The following is a 19606-nucleotide window of genomic DNA, read 5'->3' as shown; positions in this document are numbered from 1 at the left end:
AAGGTGAAGATGGAATTCACCTGGGAAATTAAGATGGCAGAACCATGTTTTTGCTTGAACTGAGTATTGTTTGTGATCAGGTAGCACTTCGGAACGTCGCTAGTGCTTTTGATCTCCTTCGGTAAAGAGGCAAGTTAATGTAGCAGTGGTTGCTACCGTTTTGACATGTTATTTTCATCACCTAATAAAGCATAATGTGGATAACAATGTCATACCACTGTCCCTCTTATTCATTCTTATAATTATGGTCTTGTTTATATATTCATGGTGATACTTTTATTCTATATTGCTATATGTGGTTAGCCATAACCAAGAAGAGGAAGTTGAAGTTTTATTGGAGGTTTGTGTTAATTTAATTGCAGCATGCCAAGTGCATTGCATCATTCATTTGCATTGGAAGTTATGTCGTTGACCTATGGTCACGACCGTACCGATACAACGTCATGGGATGCAGCTCCACACCTTGTTGGGTGTGCAGGCAGGAGACATTTTGCATTGCATTCATATGCATTCACGAAGTGTATTGAAGTGATATGTCTATGTTGTTATGAAGCTATGTCATATGGTTATGTTTAGGATTATAAGGAAATTTATGTTAAGTTGTTGTTTAATTCAACTTGTGGTTTAAATAACTTGTCGAAACAAGTTCGTTTGTTGAGATGTTTTCATCTCACCCTTTCTTTACTCAATCCAGGTACTCGATGCTTGCGTGGAAGGGAAGGGGATTAGCTGCACGTTCCACACATCTTCATTTAGAGGCTTCATGCTTTAATAAATATTAATTTGGCTTGTTCATTAGACTTGAGAGTGAAGGTTAAACTATGGTTGCTAAATTTATTTCTGTTGGAGTTTCTCATAATCGGGGTAGGATGTTCGTTAATGCTAGTTGGATGTTCTTGATAATCTATATATATTGCTTCCGTGTTGTTTTAAAATGCCAAAGAAATGCTGCTAAAATCTTTATTTATCTTGTGCGGCTGTTGTTTGTGAAGTTTAGTAGCATCCCGGTGGCTAGTTGGTTTCACTAATTTGGCCGTCCTAGGTGGGGTGGCACGACAGACCTCGGCATCAACAACTCCGTCTTCTTGCTGTGTTTTCGTTTCGTCGATGCCGATATAATCACATGGCACATAATTCAATTATAGACACGTAAATTTGACAAATTTGAAACATTTGCTATTAGAAACATCATTTCATAAGTGCATGGAATATACCACGTGTATATACATTTATACTACAAGGACAAAACATGTATATACCATGTGAACATTGCAAAAAAAACTATATCATAGAACATCCTGTGTACTCCCTCTGTCCCACAAAGGATACAATTATGGGTTGCGTGCCAGTGAAAATACTTCCTGTTTGACCAAGTTTCTAGTAAATAATATTTACATTTGTAGCTCCAAATCTATTTATTATGAAAATATATTTCATAATTAATCTAATGATATTTATTTTATATTATAAACATTTTATTATTTTTTATTTATAGTTGGTCAAACTTGTTGGCGTGCTGAAATATGACACTGTTCTATAATTGCAGTCTTTATGAGACGGAGGTAGTATACTATATTATAAGAGTGATAGGAATGGTTGATTGTATTCCATATCTTGTACAGAGATACATATAGGCAGTTGGGGTGGCATGCAAGCCTATTGCACAAGCGCGGGATTACATCCACTAATAGGGGAACCTACTATGGTAACACTCCCCCTCAATCTGATCAGGAGCACGGCAGACGTTCAGGCTGGATTGAAACTCCTGAAACACAGAGGTAGGAAGGCCCTTGGTGAATACGTCAGCGTACTGGGATGTGGTAGGAACATGAAGTACCCGACACATGGCCGAGGGCGACCTGCTCTCGAAAAAATGGAGATCAATCTCAACATGCTTCGTCCGTTGATGCTACACTGGGTTGCTGGAAAGATAAACAGTAATAATGTTATCACAGTAACACAAGGGTGGCACGGTGGACTCCTCCTTGAAGCCGCGAGCAGTGGCGTACAACAGCGACGACACGTCGGCCTTGACGTCGGCGGCGACGCAGATGGAGTCGGTGGCGGACAACCGGTGGTTGGCCTGCGCGTCGATCCTTTACGGCTTGCCGTCCGCGGTCACCGTCCCACTTGCCACAGGTCGGCTTTCGCTCGTGACATGCGCTCCACCGCATTCTCCACCACAAGATGAGCATCTTATGGCCTTGATTCGAGTTTTCAAGGTTGCATAGGGGCTCTGGTTCCCACTACATGCGGTGCCTAAGTTTATAGAGCATATATCAACATTTAGATTCTTAGTTAGATTTATTATGAGGATACATCACATTATTAATTGATGAAACTTATTGTGCATCATAAACATCAATACTTTTATAAATTGATTTTGTCAGAACTAAGAATCTTTTGTCATCCCCGGACGTGAGATTTCCATTTTTTTAAACGGAGGAAGTATATAATAAATAAGCCACAAAACATATGTTGGCACAACTAAACTTTGGCCAAACGCAGCTTTATCTTCGCACATGCATCAACAAGGCAAAATAACTTTGGCAATTTGCCCCCTTTTTTTTAAAAAAAGAAGCAAAACTTTGGCAATTTGGTGTGCACAAATCTTGGCAGGATTTTTGTGGGTTATAAACCAAACTGGCCCTGCTACCGAGTTGGGCTTGTTGGCCCATTTGGCACCTAGGGTTTGCGGAGGGAATCATATATATATATATATATATATATCGGGGGCTCCCCCTCCGCCTCTTCTCCTCGGTCTCTCTAAGCCAGCCGCAGCCGCCGCAAAAGGGGTGAGCGGAGGGCGATGGAGAACGGGGGTGAGTGGGCGATGGAGAACGGGGGTGAGTGGAAGCGGAGGTTACCAGAGATGGTCATGTGTTCCACTTGCTCCGGATTTGTGTTGAGGAACAAGCGCAAGCCTAACCCTGACGAGGAGGTGGTGGCGGAAGTCGAGAAGATGCGGGACATGCTGAGGGCGGTGCTGGTGCACGGGCCCCTCCAGATGGTGGAGCCGGCTGAGGCGACCAGGAAGCAGCGGCAGATTTTGCAGAGGAGGAGGAGGATCCTGGTGGCGACCAAGAGGTGCCCGGCTTGCTCCGGTTCGCCGTTAGAGCCGTGCCTGACTCGCTTCTGTTCGCTGTTAGCGAAGAAGCGGGAGGAGGTCAGCGAGTTCATGGCCCTCCTTTGGTCGGATGGCGGGAAGGAGATTTCGACGGAGGACGAGGCGATGGTGGCAAACGCCAAATCGTCGGAGCACAAGTTGAAGCGATCGAGGGAGGAGGGCAGCAGCGGATCGAAGGAGAAGAAGAAGGCCAAGGGTGATGATAAGGAAGGCAGCGGATCGTCGAAGAAGAAGGCTAAGAGATCGAACGAGGTATTTTGTTTTTCTTTTCTTTTTTTGGCTTCAGAGTGCTTTCTTTTGAATCCAAGAAGGATAGATAGATGGGAATAGGTAAAGGAAAATAAAATATTTATTTCAATGACTTCTCCCATTTAGCTAAACTGTTTAAGTCCGACTTTCTATAACTACATTAGTATCAGTCTCGAAATGCTTTTAAGCTGGAAATAGCTTGTGCAGAATTTATATCTGATATAGAACACTCATATCGACAGAATAGTTTTAACTCTTTACTAGAAAAGGGCACGCATCCTCTTTTGAAATTCAAAATCGGTGACCTATGTGTGCAAAAAGTTTTTTTTATTTGAAGAAAAATAAAAGGAATTCTATCTTTTTTCCCTATATTTAGTTTGCGTTTCTTAATGAAATTAAAATTGTTAACTGACATAACAGGTGGAGGGCAGTGGATCGAAGGAGGCGGAGATGGAGGGCAGCGGATATGGGGTGTTGATTGAGGGCATCGTCGAATCAGTCGGTGGAGGTATGAAGACTAAGGTGCAGGTTAGGAGGGTGCTCAAGAAGATTATTGAGATTTTGGATAAGCCCCCTGTCAAGATTGAACGGGAGGAGCCAATGAAGGAGGACATTGAATTGCCCGGTGGAGATAGGAAGACTAAGATGGTGACTCAGAGGTTGGACGAGAAGTGCGTTGATCTTTTGAAGAATCGGCCCTGTCCCAAGCCTACCCCCCACGATAAGTATTTGACGAACCGACGTATTATTGATGCTATAACTGCCATGGATAAGGTTGATCGCTTGTTCCATGGGTACTTGCAATACCAGTCCATCATCCAGGGGTATGCTGAGTACCAGCTGGAGGTCCCGGGTGACGAAGGTGATGACTGGAAGTTGGCGTAGCACTGTTGTCACGTGACGAAGGTGATGACTGGAAGTTGGTGTAGCACTGTTGTCACGTGTGGTTGGTGTGGTAACGAGTTCAGGTTGGCTAGCATAATAATAACTATTATGTTTTAGTATAAGTGATGAACCTGTGCTTGTTTCAGAGATTCAACTTTGTTACCCTGTACTATATTTAAGTTGTAAAAGTGGTATCTTTTAAGTTGTAAAAGTGGTCTCTTTTGTCATATGAGTACCTTGATACTGATGTTACTCTTACATCTTTAAAACTTCCTAGAACTCGCTCGATTCAGATGTTATTTACTTGATGTCTCCGTATCATTGGCTCGTGTCTTGAGAGTTAATAGTAGTTGCTATATTTTCCTAGAAGATGTTATTTAAACGAGCTATTGTTGATGTATCCAACCTCTTACATCTTTAAAACTAACTAGAACTCGCTCGATTCAGATGTTATTTACTTGATGTCTCTATCATTGTCTCGTGTCTTGAGAGTTAATAGTTGCTATATTTTCCTAGAAGATGTTATTTAAACGAGCTATTGTTGATGTATCCAACCAGCATGTTGGCCATGCTATTGTCGGTGTTACCAACCAGTGTGGCTGTTATTCAGATGATGTCTCTATGTCATTGTATCATGTCTCAAGGCTTAATAGTTGCTATATTTTCCTAGAAGATGTTATTTAACCTTCTCTCAGGGTTGTACTAGCTCCTGTGTTTCTTTATTTCCCCGCTCCCTTTTTGGTGCGATCTCATTTTCAGATAAGAAATTCCACTGTATCTGTACCACAGGTGTGGAGCAAGTAATAGCATTTGTGGACGGAAGTTGGACTAATGTGGAGCAAGTAATAACATTTGTGGTTGGATCGGTTGGATCAACAACTTTCAACTCTGGGAACAAAATACTACAATTTCTGGATCCGTGGATTTCACAGGTGCTAAAGCTTTTGAGATATCAGGTGAGGGCCGTTCATTCAATTGTGCACAATTTGGGTCATGCATTCGTCAGCCCAGTGATCCCAATATTTTATCTTTGCTGACTTTGATGGTTGCAAACTTAGGCACGCCGGTTGACTGTGTCTCATTGGCCTTATCTGGGAGGCTGTTTCCTTGGTCATCTCCTGCTTTGGTATCGTGCTTGTTTATTATTTCGGAATTGGATTTCCAAATCTTACTATCCTGATGATTTGATTTGTGTTTTATAAATAATAAGACCTTTATTTTTGTTTATACAGGTGATCAGTGGTATCAACACAGGGCCAAATTGTGGATATGAGATGTATGCTCTTATTTCAGAAATGGTCTCTTTATTGTCCATTTTCTAATTTATTATTGATTCATTCCAGAACTCTGTAGGTTCCACTCTTCTGCCATTGCTGCTGCAAGGGAGGCCTTAGTGTATGGGGTGCCTTCAATAGCAATCTCATTGAATTGGTGAGATGCTTCTACCTGTATTGAATTTATATTTCAGATTTTCTGCATCATTAATGTGATTGGTCCATGACAACAGCAATACATGATGGGTATATGTGACTAGGAAGAAGGATGAAACCAAAGACAGTGACTTCAAGGATGCAGCTAAGGCCTGTTTACCATTGATAAATGCTGCCTTGGATGACATTGTGAAAGGAACTTTGAGGATGCCTACTGAATATTGGAGTTCCAAGTGCACCATCTGCGAATAAGGTCATTTTCTCAATGATATTCTGAATCTTAAACTCCACTTTAGTGGGAATGGCTACACCAGAGCTCTAGGATTATGTGAACTCATTTGGTTATTGTACTTTGACACTTGGTTAAAATCATATATAGGGCCCACCGTTGTGACCAGCTAGAGCAATAAGTTGCAATTAGAAGATCGGCTAAGCAGCAATACTGCTTCAATTTCCTCACTATTATTTAGGACTTACTTGTTATATCGACTTAATACATCATAATAATCATGTTGAGCTATCTGACATCTTGGCTGTTGGCTCTGAACTTCCTTGAGTACCATGTTGCCATGTATGCTGTAGCCTAGTGTGGCACTGTCTCAATTTGTGTCCCAGTGGGTTAATTGCTGCTTTCATCCATTATAAGTTCATAGCTTGACTTTGACTGCTGAGCTGTACAGAATGCTAAGCCAGCCCTGTAGGCATTACCTTAGCGGTTAATGTGATCCACAAGCGCACCAATATTCCTCAAGCTTTCTTCATAAGAATACGCTAATCATATGGTTTATTCAATTATCTGCAAAGCATCTCAACCTTTTGCTAAGTAGAAGCCAATTATGATCTGTGGACATAATCTGCCAAAAAAAAAAGATCTGCGGACATAATGATAGTGGTGAAGCACCTCTTCTTCTTAATATAATGAAGCGCAGTTCTCCTGCATCTTTCGAGAAAAAAAATAATGGTGAAGCACATCACTTGAATTTATCTTGAGTTGACTTGCATTCTTTTTTTACAACTGTGATAGAAAAAAAACTTGTAGCCCTGATGTTATTTTGGTTCTCCCTTTAAATCTAGTACGTGAAAATTTTTGGGTTGGGTGTCACATCAGATGTTTGACTGGATGTCGGAAGGCATTTTTGGAGACTAATAAAAAAACTAATTTCATAACTTGCCTGGAAACCGTGAGACGAATCTTTTGACTATAATTAACCCGTCATTAGCACATGTGGGTAACTGTAGCAATTATGGCTAACCATGAACTAATTAGGCCCAAAATCTGAAATTGACATTTACTTTGAAGAAGACTGTTGAGGATATTGAAAATTTTGACATTTTAGCTTGGAGGAAGGCACATGCCGAGAAATTCCCAGTCTTGTCAAGCATGGCACGTGATTTCCTTGCAATACCTCTTAGTACCGTGCCCTCCGAATCAGCCAAGCCTTGGAGGTAGGATTCTTGGGGAGTCCAGAAGCTCACTAACTCCTGAAATGTTAGAAGCACTAGTGTGTGTGGAAAAGATTGGCTGTTCAAGGAAAAGAAGCAGACAATCAAGGTAGAGCGGTTATTTGCAAAAGTTTCTTATTATTTCATTGTTGTTTGATTTTTTTTCAAGTAAAGGTGATACTAACATTTGCATGGCAGGTCAAGATCTTTGTGAAGATCAGCCAATTAATACTTCTGCCTTGGTCATTCCATCAGGTACAGCCCAACACGCTCATTCTAGATGAAATTTCATCGCATTTTTTGGGTTACCTGCATGGTTGTAGTAGTACTAATAAGCCCTTGAATAATATTGGTCAATCTATCAGGTACAAATATATCATTTGGAGGTCAAGATCCTGCATTCATGTGATGTTCTAGTGCTCATGTAAGTTCTGGTTAAGTATATAGAAGAGTATATTTTAGGTTCTTGAATAATACTAAAAATAATATATTTCACTGAAAAGTATTTCTGAAAGTTCAATTGATAAATCTCTACTGTTTTCTGATGATATTGTTTTTAGGTTTCAGTTTTGTTCAGCTTGAAGCCTGCAGTGGGTGAAGTTCTCTAATCACCCCTTTGCTGTGGTTTGATTGGTTGTGTCGATTTCCAAGATATTATGATACCCTAGCTGTTGATGGATTCAGATTCCTTTTAACTCATGATCTAGTGGCACCACTGCTTTAATGTAGCTAATGGCACTTGTAAGCATGTGTATGAGTGGTGGTTGATTGGTTGAAGACCGAGTTGCCATTTGGATAATGCTTGTATGAATGATTGTGTCCGTACCAGTCGCTCACTGCTCATTAGCATGATTGATTTTATTTTCTTATTTATGTTTATTTTTCTAATTCTCTCTGTATGAATGCATCTCTGTATAAATGCTGTAAGCATTGGGCAGTAGATAGTCCTTCCTATGATTTTGTAGCAAGTAGTGATAGCAGCTAGTTTGTGTAGCAAGTAGCGATAGCAGCTAGTGGCAGCTACTTGCCATGTCATTGGCGGAAGCAAATCCAGGGTTTTTGAAATGGTTTTTTAATGGGTGGAACCTATGGATAAAGCATTAGTTTGGATAGGTGTGGGGCGAACGGAAGCTAAAGTTTGGTGGGGTTTGGATTCTATATGTTGATGAACTGGTTTGGAGTGGTAAATTAATCATTATATGCTGCAAATGGGTTGGCTTGGGTGCAGTTTGGATGCTGGCCCGTTTGCAGTGCGAGGTGAGGTATGGAGAGGATTTATTTCTCTTTTTCTTTTCTTTTTTTCTTTTTTCTTTTTGCTGTAGAGGTTACTTGTGAGGGCTGGAGGAGCCTCACTACCGGAAAACCCGGCGTTGCCGAGTGCAATTGCCTTTGCTGAGTGCATTTTCTCGGGCACTCGGCAAAGAGCCGATTTGCTGAGTGTCAAAAAAAATGCACTCGGCAAAATAAAAACACTCAGCAAAAAATTCTTTGCCGAGTGCCAAACACTCGGCAAATATTTGGCACTCGGCAAATAGTCCCGCCGTCACTCTTTGCCGAGTGTCGGACGTCAGCACTCGGCAAAGGTGGGCTCTTTGCCGAGTGTCATCTTTGTCGAGTGTCAAGAAAAAAACACGCGGCAAAGATGACACTCGGCAAAGAGTATTTTTGCCGAGTGTTTTTTTTGCACTCGGCAAAAAAAATATATTTTTAATCTTTTTTTTGGGTTGGTACATACAACATTTGGTACGTAATGTTGAAGTTTCATGTTTTTTTTGAGTTTATTTACTATATTTAGACAATTAATTCAATTTTCGGCAATTTTTTGTATCGAGTCAAATTTGAACTGTAAGTCATTTGAATATTTGAAAACAAATAGTAGAAAGTTGATATTCATGTTACTCAACTCACATTGTGGCCATAACCATGAAACCAACCAAAATTTTGAACATATTCTTCCGGAAACACGACCTGCATGGCGTGCCCTAGCGATTTTAAAATTCTATAAAAAGAAAATGGTGACCGAAAATTATGAAATTTGACGACATGTCATCATATCTTATGTGGAAGCTGTGGAAAAAGATGAGAAGGTTCCGCGTAAGTTGTCACGTACGTTGTTCACAGCCCAGAACATCTCTCGAGAAGTCTCATACTTGTTGAGAGTGATCCGGCAGGATTTTGAGTGAAGGAGACGGTCGATTTATGGTTTGCCTCTGAAACTTTTTTCATAGACAATAGACATCAATAATAATACCATGTCAAATTTTGGTAAATTTTCGGATCCGTTTAGTATTTTTTTTATTTTTTTAGCACTTATATAAATTGAACTTGACCTAAAAACCACATGAAATAGTGGACAAATTTTCGCTAAATCATCAAATATGCATTGTGGAGTGAAGGAGACAAGGTGTACTCAAGGTGTATTTCAACAATTTTTGAAAAGATCCTCCAAAAAATAAATAGAAAAAAATAAAAAATTATCTGTAAAAATTCTTTGCCGAGTGTATTTCAAAAATACTCGGCAAAGAAGGATTTTGCCGAGTGCCTTACTTTTGGCACTCGACAAAGAGGGGGTTTAGGGTTTAGGGTAAGTGGAGAGCTGTTTTTTTATATAATTTTTTTTTGTCGAGTGCCAGATCGGCGGCACTCGGCAACGTGTGCCGCCGATCTGGCACTCGACAAATCTAATTTTTAGCCTAAAATTAAGCAGCGCCGCCGCCGCTCTCTCTCACTCGCTCTCTCTCACTCAGTCTCTCACTCGCTCACGCCGCCTCCGCCGCCCGCCGCCGCTCCGGCCAGCCGCGCCCGCCCCCGCGCGCGCCGCCCGCCCGCGCCGCCGCCGCTCTACTGTCGGATGAGGAAGGGGAGGAGGAGGGGGAGGAGGAGGATGAGGAGGAGGAGAGGAGGAGGAGGAGAAAGGGGAGGAGGAGGTGGAAGAGGAGGAGGAGCTCGCCGCCCGACGACTCCAGCCGAGCTCGCGCCCGCCGTTGCCCCGTGTCGCACAACGACCCCCACGCCAAAGGTGAGGCACTTAGCAACTCTTAGTAGTAGTGGTAGTTGTAGTAGGAGTATAAGGCGTCGTAATTGGCCATCGTGCCATATGTGAATGTGCATATGTGGTTGTTAGCGAAGTTGGCCCAGATGAATGTGAATGTGAATGTGTATATGCAAATGTGGTTGTTGGCCATCGTGCCATCCGTTGTTTTGCAGGTTTTGAAAACCTCACCATACAGGGGAGGTGCTGCCGAAATTTTCATGTGACACTAACTTGTTCCCTTTTTATGTAGGGAAGGATGTGTCGGAGCCGAGCCGATCATCGTCTTCGCCACTCGAGTGTCTGCCTGCACCGGCCCGCCACCGCTAGCCTGACTCCACCGCAACCTAAGGTATAACCTCTCTTTCCGTCTCGTGTTCTAGTATCGCGTAACCCAGTTAGGCGTCTCCCATTCGAAAGAGATACGGTTGGAAGTATGCAGATTTCTGCATATCTATAACCGTATCTGTTTCGAACCGTACATTTTTTGGACGGCCCGCGGATGCGTTGATGGGGTTAGTTTCCATGGTCTGCTTCGATCCGAGACAGAGTTTCGACATCACCTCCTGTTGTTCTCCGGATACACAATCTCCTATCCAGGACGTGTATTTGGAGAACGGCGGGGAGGTGCTGCCGAAATTCTGTCTCGAATCGAAGTAGACCATGGAAACTAACCTCATCTACGCATCCTCGGGTGGGATTAGGACCTATCTTCACCTATTAGATAGTAAGGTCATAGTGTAGATGCGATAGATTCTTATATTACTCGTGTGTATGTTAGAGGATGGATGACCGTGAGTGGATGTACACTGGCCGCTCGGGTTATGGACAGTGGACCGATGATTGGATCAACAAGACCAATGATTTCTTGGAAACAACATTTCGAAAGGCGGGAACCGATAAAGTTTGGTGTCCCTGCAGCAGTTGTGAGAATAGGAAGCAGCAGACAAAGAACAACATGGGCAAACATCTTGGCAAGTATGGATTTATGCCAGGCTACACCTGATGGATCTGCCATGGTAAAGCCGGGCGTATGAGAGACGAGGCCGTGAGACAACGCCTTGAGGATTTAGATGGTGATGGTGGGTACCAGACATGTTAGACGACTTTCATGAAGCACACTTCGGTGAAGGACGTAGGGAGGAGGAGGAGCCGGAGGCAACCACAAAGGCGTATTACGACATGTTGTCTGCCGCACAGCAACCACTTCACAGTCACACAAAGGTCTCTCAGCTAGATGCCATTGGTCGTGTTATGGCATTCAAGGCCCAGTATAGCCTGAGTCGTGAAGCCTGCGACACTATGCTGACAATTTTTGGCAGCATGCTTCCGGAAGGTCACATTCTGCCAAAGACCATGTATGAGTCGCGGAAACTCCTTCGTGCACTTAAGATGTCATAAGAGCAGATACATGTCTGTCCCAACAATTGCATCTTATTTAGGAAAGAACATCAGGAAGCAACGCACTGTCCAAAGTGTGAATCCTCTTGGTATCTGGAGGTAGACTATGGTAATGGTCAGGTGAGGCAGCTTAAGACCCCCGTAAAAATCCTATGCTACCTTCCGTTCATACCGAGGATCCAACGACTTTACATGACCGAGGAGTCCGCAAAACAGATGACGTGGCACAAGAAAGGAGTTCGATACAAGCCAGAAATGATGATACATCCTGCCAATGGTGAAGCGTGGAAGCATTTTGATGGCATTCATTGTCAGAAGGCAGATGAGGCTCGTAATGTACGTGTTGCGCTGGCAACAGATGGGTTCAATCCTTATGGAATGATGGCTGCCCCATACACTTGTTGGCCCGTTTTTGTTATCTCGTTCAAACCCCCCCCCCCCGGCGTCCTCCTTCAACGGCAGAACATATTCTTGTCATTGGTAATTCCTGGGCACCCGGGGAATAGTATGGGTGTGTTCATGGAGCCTGTGATTGATGAACTGATCAAGGCTTGGGTGGAAGGGGTATGGACATATGACCGAGCTACAAAGACAAACTTCAAGATGTATGTTTGGTACCAGTACTCCATGCACGACTTCGTGGCGTATGGTGTATTCTGCGGTTGGTGTGTTCACAGCAAGTTCCCATGCCCATTATGCATGACAGCTCTGAGGTTCATTTGGTTGAAGAAGGGTGGGAAGTATTCTTCGTTCGACAAACATCGACAATTCCTCCCAGTTGAGCATCCATTCAGAGTTGATGAGAAGAACTTTATGAAAGGTGTAGTAGTCACAGACCCTGCACCGGAGATGATGACATGTGCCGCGGTCCATGCTCAGATAGAGGCTCTCGTGGTCGAAGAAGGAGGCACTCGGTTTGTGGGTTATGGTGAGGAACATGCATGGTCGAACAAGGTAATGCCACACGGTTAACCTACCTATCCCAAACAATGAAGATTATAACTTTGACCCAAACACATATGCTGGAGAGTTCTATCAAGAACATGGGCTACAAGGGAGCTTTGAGATAGACATAACCGGGCTGTTCGGAATGGAAGTAGACAATGAAAGGGTTGTTGACGAGGAGGATGGAGATGAGGTTCAAAATGTGAAGGACCTAGAATTACTTCGGCGATTGCAATTAGGCGATGACACTGATGAAACTCCACCTAATGATCAAGCTAGTACCAGTCTTGATGCTGATATCGACATGCGTGACGGTGATGATGAGACTTATGATCCAGCTAATCCCGATCATGATGATTATTTCTAATACATGTAATACTATGTTACCTTAAAGTTATGATTTGTTTATTTTGCATCTATTTCTAAGTACATCCTTTTCATTGTGCATGTCTTTCTAATTATGTTTTGTTTATTTTGCAGGTGATTGAAAAAATATGCCGGGCGGTCGCAAGAAGATCACGGCCTTGTACGAAAAGGCAAAAGAGGTGGTGACGGGGCGAGGTAGGAGCGGAGGCTAGGGTCGCCGAGCTCCTCAGCCACGACGGGAGCCATGACGGGAGCCGACACCGCCCGTCTCTGAGGACGAGGAGGAGGACAAGGAGAGGGAGGACGGGGGTGGGAGCGGGGACGAGGACGAGGACGAGGCCGAGGACGATGAGGCGGCGGCAGTAGGTCTCACTTCCCCTGGTGCAGACGCAGGCACTTCCACTTCCACACCGTCTGTCTACCAGAGAGGTCCCTCGACGCTCCCGAGAAGGCCGATACCTTATGATAACCGCCCGTTGACTTGACCCTGTGGTGATAGGTAAGTAACTTTACATGTTATTCCTACTATCTCATTTGTTATCTTCAGAATCAAAATAGAGACTAATTTTTCTTCTTCACTTTGGTAGGGCATTCGAGTACGTGTGTCTAGCCAGAAAAGGGCGCAACATCAATGGGATTCTTGGTATTCTGTGCAGGCAACGCTACCCGGGCATGGTGATGTTTGCCAGTGTGTGGCAGGCGGCCAAGTCATTTGAGCACTACTAGAAAGGTCCAGCTGCCGTGGATACGGATCGCCGGATCTACAACAACAGGCAAGAGCGGGTGCTAGCGGAGTTTTGGGTAACTCTTTGTCACACTACATTGCTCAATACATCGCATTCATTAGACATTCTTCAGATTCAACCCGGATGAGGAGGCGGCGGCGAAGAAGTGTGTTTACAGAGCCTGTCACAAAATCGTGAAGGATTTCATTTACGATGCGCGCGTCCAGGCCGTCGTGGACTACTATGCAAAAATCTTGAAAATCAGCATCAAGAAAAAAGCTGCGATACCAATGCACCTGGACAAGGAACAATACATGAGGGTAAATATAGAACATTAATACCAATCTTCTCTGAGATTAAGCAAGCTTAGTTTTATATTCTTATATGTCATTACTTGTTGTCGTGTAGGTTGCTCCCTGTTGGTGCATCACGCACATGGACGCCTGGGAGGCGTTCGTGAACGAGTGGTGCGACCCCGAGTGGCGCCATTAGCACGACGAGATACGGGAGCGGCATTTGACGATGCCAGGTGCACCACACCACCAAGGCAACCTTAGCCTCCAGGCGTATGTGGCTTGATATGTAAGCTCAATCCATTTCTTTATTGTCATGCTTAACCCTACATGATTTGTAATCATCCTTCTGTTTCTCTCGCAGTCGGCGGCACACGGTGGCGAGCCAGTGAACACATTCCAGGCTTAGGGACTAGCACACAAGCGCAAGGCGACGTCCGACGTCGTCTTCAACCTGGAGGATGGGGCCAATGCGTACACCAACCCGACCGCCCACACCCGCATCCGTGCGTACACTGAGGGGGTAAGGGTATCACATATCTTTGCTTTACATATTGTAGGCCAGCTGGAACAAGAGAGGAAGGCACGTGAGGAGGAGGCGGCAGCCGCTCGGGAGAGAGAGAGGGCCAATCTCCAGAGCATTGCCGAGTTGTGGCGGTACGTCCAGGCTCAAGCCGCGGCAAACAATGGGCCTCTACCGCCGAACCTCGTTTTCCTTCCTCCACCGACTCAGCCGGCGGTTGTTGATCCTTTTCTTACTCCAGTTAGTTCTTGTTCTCTACCTTAAGTTAATAACTATAGTATTACGAATGTTTAAATCTTATATCACATGCAATGTCGTCTCTTTTGCGCAGATGCAATCGGCGGCGGCGAATGATTCACCAGCTCTAGGCACACCTCCAGGCTCACCGCAGCCTCAAGGACCTCTGATGACGTGGCCGATGTGGGATCCTCAAGGCACACCTACTCAAGGCACACAGGGCACACCTCAAGGCCCATTGGCACCTCAAGGACCTCAGAACACATGGCCGCCGAGGTAAATGTCCTACTAGTGCATGACGCGCGCTATCGCGCGCGTTCCTAAAGTCTTTGTATCTCGTGTTTTTTCCCTTTCTGCAATTGTTGGCATCCAAAAGCACAATTGGTTGTATGAAAACCACCATAGTATGTCTGAGATTTGTTAATGTGTCAAACCTTCAAGTATTTATTGAATGGGCCAATAATCCCCTCACTTGGTACATACAATAGATGCAATCCATGTGCGTTAAAGTATTGGGCAAGTTTTTTTTTAATTTAGTCGACCATAACTTATTTGTTAATTGGCCATCGATCTGAATAATGAAATTTGTAAATTTAGTAGATTGTGATTGTAGAGGAAAAGAATTTACTGGCTTTATTATAAAAAAAATATAATAGTACTTGCAGTTGCAGTTATATTACAATGAAAGATATGATATCGTGCCAAAGAGTTCTAGCAGTTGATTACATAGGAACTTACCAGGAAGTTAGGATCCCTGTGAGATTTGGTGTTGGAGCAACATACCATTAGTAAAATAGTTAGTAGGCGTGTATTTTGGAAGAAATAAAATAGTAATAAATAGAAATGTTCAGACCATAGTGCATGATGCGATGGTAATAAAGTTTCTCCTTTCTAAGTGCCGAAGGCCACTAATCAACTTTGGTGACGCTGCTGATTGAAGCTAAATTATCCTGGAATATAAATATTTTATCTGGGGGCAAGGCTTCTTGACTTTACATAAATCGTTTGATAGAAGCTGAATGATCTTGGAATATCAAGATTTTGTAGAAGAGCAAGGCTTCTTTGCTTTACACAGAATCGTTTGACAAAGTACTGGTAAAAGATTACCAGAAGAGGATATGGTCGGAGTAAACAAGGAGAGGAGAACCTGGAAAAAGCACAAGTCCAATTGTATGCTACGGATCTGGAGTAATTTGTGGGACACGTGCAATGTCATCATAGGTCAAGAACAAGAACTCTTCTATGATAGGCCATTTATATGATCAGCATGACAAGAGGAAGCATAACTTGTCAACGTTTTCATACTTGGAACACGAATACCTGCAAGTGAGCAGTGAACCGTGTTGTTAGTGATCATACGAAGGATATTTTTTTTATGTTTTCACACTATTTTCGTACCTATTTTCAAACTCTTTTGTACCTAGTTTCACGCGATCAGCCGAGTAAGCAGTTTTTTTTGTCTGCTACTAATTGCGTCTTCACACATCACCACATCACACACCACTGATCTAGCTAGTCAATCATTCAACCTTGTACTGCTGAAATAGAGTATGCAAATGCAGAGAACTGAAAAGCAGTTAATTAAAGAAAATGTATACTCGATCTTTGCGCAGGCAATACAACAAGCAAGCGGTGTGCATCAGAACTGAAATAGAAAGAGGGGATGGACACTTGAGCTACATGTTAGGCTTGCATGTCCTACCGATGATTTCTGAAAAGATCAGGCAAGATATGAACTTATCCATTCTTTGATCTCTCTAGAATTAGTAACACAAGTAGTATCTCAGTCCATGAAACCCAAGGGCTAAGAAAATAAATTTAGGTAAAGAGTTAATATCAGAGCAGATAAAATCAATTCTGTGGAGTTAAGGTCCAATAATGATGTTTCATAAACTGAAGGAGCTTATCACCTACGCCCCTTTTCCCTTATCTGATCTACAACTATGCATTTGGAAAAAAAACATTATGAAATTACCTTTGTTGAAAATGAATCCCTTCTTGTGGTGAGTTTTGCATTGTTCTGTTGAACTAATTGTCTAAAAGATACGTGAAGGTGCAAATATCAATCTACATATGTGTATATCCCAATCATTCATATATAAGATTAACTCTGAAAAGGAAACTATGTTATTAAAAGGGAACATTTTTTTTAAAAGAAAACCATAACAAAATAATCTTCAAAGCTTGCAAGCTACTACTGTGTATAAGTAGCAAACGCTGTAAGCAATATCGTAGCAAGCCATCTATGTGTGAGTAATATTTTGAGCTAATCATAGAGATAGGAAGGGTGTTTTTGATGGTTCTAACTTGGTATACCTAGAAACAAAAGATCCATCACAGCTCCAACTGATTATCTATTTTAGTGGTCCTGATGGGAGAAACAATTTGTAAATTTGAACCAGAATCCTAATAGGAGTAAGGCTCAAACTTAAACCATGTCGATTCAATGTTGTTGATAAAGTGTATCAGTAAAGGTGCTACCAGTTGCATAATAAGAGAACTGGCACTCTAACCTGCATGGATCCAGTTGATAAAGTGGGTCACTAAAGTATCTAACGAGGCTTTACTAACTACTGTAATTGTGCTAATTCAAATTCCACTCCATAAAGAATGGAATTATCTTCAACATTTTTCTTAACTAAGAATAGGTATGGCAAGTGGCAGTACATAACAGCAGCCTTTAACAAGGTCAGCCAAGAATTCCATCTGAACATCAACATATATACTGGTTATTTCCCCTGATGAAATTTTTTGCTGGCTGGTGCTGAGTTTATAGCCTGCAGAGAATCAAACAAAGAATTAGGAATCTCTAAATTTATAGAAGGCATGTGCAGCTTTATTTTAACTCTTTTCCAGTTTACAATACGAAGTCTGATTCAATTGAAATATATATGAGGAACATAGCTATTTGCATGGTATTTGACTCAGTCAATATAAAAGAAAATATCAAAGTTTGGAAGTGAAGGTCATACTAAAAGTCATGCAAATTAATAGTAGTAGACGTTGGGTAGTTTCTGTTCATTGGCTGGATGTAATATAACGAAATGCTTGGGAAATGAGAGTATCAGCAGCATTATATGTAGATATAATATCTGTCCATTAGATTAGAAAAGGGGGAAAATTGCTTGGATAAGTTTGCTGTGCGGATTAGTGGAAATACTGGTTTGGAGTTGCATGAATAAATTCCTCGATGTAGCATTTGTAGTACTTGAATTGCTACGCATTAGTTACTAGGTAGGGAAAAGGGGAAAAGTGGACATGCACTGGAATTAAATCGAAACTGCAACGCTATAAGATGACCACAGATTCTACAACGGCTGCATAAGAGGAATTATGACCTCGCTGGACGGTAGACACAGGCCGGAGGGAGAAGCACCTCGTCCAGGAAGGCCATGGCGGCGTGATGGTTGGGGACGGCAGTGGCGATGTCGATGAACTTGATGCGCTTCATCTCTCGCTCGCAGCTCACGCGCCCCACGATCATCGTGTATGGGGAGGGGGCCGCGGATGACGAGGATGGGGACGCCATGGTCCGGGCAGCCGCGGGGGAGGGGGAGGCGCTAGCGCAGGAGAAACTACGCCGGACCGGGACAGCGGCGGCGTCAGGCTGGGTTGGGAGCACTGGGGTCACCCAAACCCATCTCCATGGGACGCCGCACGCGCCGACCTACCGCACCACCAGTGGTGGAGCTTGAGCAAAATCTCATGGGGGGCCAGACTGTCAGAGTTTAACTCGGGGGCAGTATTAGACTGGTAGATCAGATTAGCTAGTAAAATTAGTTGGTCATAAGAAAAAATTAGAAATCCAGGGGGGCCATCGCCCCCGTTGGCCCTCACTATCCTCCGCCAGTGCACACCACCTCACCTGCGCGTGGGTCCCCGTGCACCGCCGCCTCTCACCCCCGCCGTCCGCTCCGCCCCGCCGCCGGTGGGGGACCCGATTGGCGGCGTCCCAGTGGCGGATTTGGTCTACTCCGTCACCGCCTCCCACCTCCTGCTCTATCCCGGTCATCATCAGCCGAGGTCCGCGCCCCCTCCCCCCTCCTTCTCCATCTCGGTCGTTGCCGGCCTCCGCCTTGGTGGATCCCGGCGTACAGGCGGGGGATTCGTCTGGTGGCGGATCTAGCCGACAGCGTGGAGGAGGAGGCACGCGGGTGGCGGATCTAGCTGTTATGCGCGCACCACTACCATGTTGCTGGTCGTAGGCCATGGTGGAAAACTTGACTGCGCGACGCACCAGTTCCCTGTAGCCGCCAAAGTTACTCGATGCGCCAGTGAGCCTTGCAGTTTCAGATCAATGGTGGGGGCAGCCTCTCTCGGATCAGCGGTGGCTCAAGTGGCCGGAGCAGCGCCACCCCCATACTACGCACGCGGTACTGCCCGGCCGGCCGGCCGCCGGGCCTCGCGATCCTAAGGGACACAGGAGGAGAGGAGGTGGTGGAGGAGGAGGAGGTGGAGGCGGCGGGGAGTAGGAGGAGGAGGTGGTGGCGACGGTAGCGCAGATCCGAGGCGGGGAGGAGGAACGGCGGCGGTGGGGGAGGAGGAGCGGTGGCGGCGGTGGCACACGGCGAGGAGGAGTGGCGGCGGCGGGCGAGCGGGACTACGAGCGCGCCGGCGAGGCATGCAGCCCGCAGCATCCTAGCACGTCCGCGGCGGCCGCCGCCTCACCCCGCTCAGCGCCTGCCGCGACAGGCGTGGCCGCGTGGGGGTGGAGATGAAGACGGCTGGATCCGAGCAGAGACGAGGCTGTCTTCGCGACTGTCTTCGCGAGGCGAGAAGAAAGCTCCAGAAGTAGAGATATTTACTGCTACAGTTGCATCGCGAGTGGAATGAATATGGGTGCTTGATTTACCATCTGACGGTGAAAGTTATTTTTACCGACGTGGACAGCCTCCCTGTGCGCCGTGGGAACGAACTTTCATCTATAGAAATTTGTGGACTTGGCGATGTA

The 19606-nt window shown here is 44.4% G+C and overlaps 1 protein-coding gene and 1 long non-coding RNA gene across 11 annotated transcripts; one reads left to right on the top strand and one right to left on the bottom strand.

Annotated features, from left to right (window-relative positions):
- Nucleotides 1-2749: 2749 nt before the first annotated feature.
- On the top strand, nucleotides 2750-8088 carry LOC120671104. Of its 10 annotated transcripts, none has more exons than XM_039951385.1 (12): nucleotides 2750-3379; nucleotides 3797-4238; nucleotides 4283-4344; nucleotides 5051-5217; nucleotides 5320-5387; nucleotides 5494-5537; nucleotides 5615-5692; nucleotides 5769-5944; nucleotides 7029-7243; nucleotides 7333-7389; nucleotides 7500-7558; nucleotides 7695-8088. In XM_039951385.1, exons 1-3 carry the CDS (start codon nucleotides 2810-2812, stop codon nucleotides 4303-4305), a joined length of 1035 nt encoding a protein of 344 aa, XP_039807319.1. In that variant the 5' UTR covers nucleotides 2750-2809; the 3' UTR covers nucleotides 4306-4344; nucleotides 5051-5217; nucleotides 5320-5387; nucleotides 5494-5537; nucleotides 5615-5692; nucleotides 5769-5944; nucleotides 7029-7243; nucleotides 7333-7389; nucleotides 7500-7558; nucleotides 7695-8088. The 10 variants fall into 10 exon arrangements, with proteins under 10 accessions (XP_039807319.1, XP_039807341.1, XP_039807333.1 ...); XM_039951407.1 differs by having other exon boundaries at nucleotides 3797-4252; nucleotides 4297-4344; XM_039951399.1 differs by having other exon boundaries at nucleotides 3797-4257; nucleotides 4302-4344.
- A 7501-nt stretch (nucleotides 8089-15589) lies between these two features.
- Nucleotides 15590-16311, bottom strand: LOC120671099. The gene is made up of 2 exons (XR_005673509.1): nucleotides 16054-16311; nucleotides 15590-15975 (listed from the first exon to the last, which is right to left on the bottom strand). It is a non-coding gene; the product is annotated as an uncharacterized LOC120671099 (long non-coding RNA).
- Between the last annotated feature and the right edge of the window lie 3295 nt (nucleotides 16312-19606).

Source organism: Panicum virgatum, chromosome 2K (assembly GCF_016808335.1).
Source record: "Panicum virgatum strain AP13 chromosome 2K, P.virgatum_v5, whole genome shotgun sequence".
NCBI classification, from domain to species: domain Eukaryota; kingdom Viridiplantae; phylum Streptophyta; class Magnoliopsida; order Poales; family Poaceae; genus Panicum; species Panicum virgatum.
Note: the sequence above shows the minus strand (reverse complement) of the source record. Positions and strands in the feature narration are given on the sequence as shown.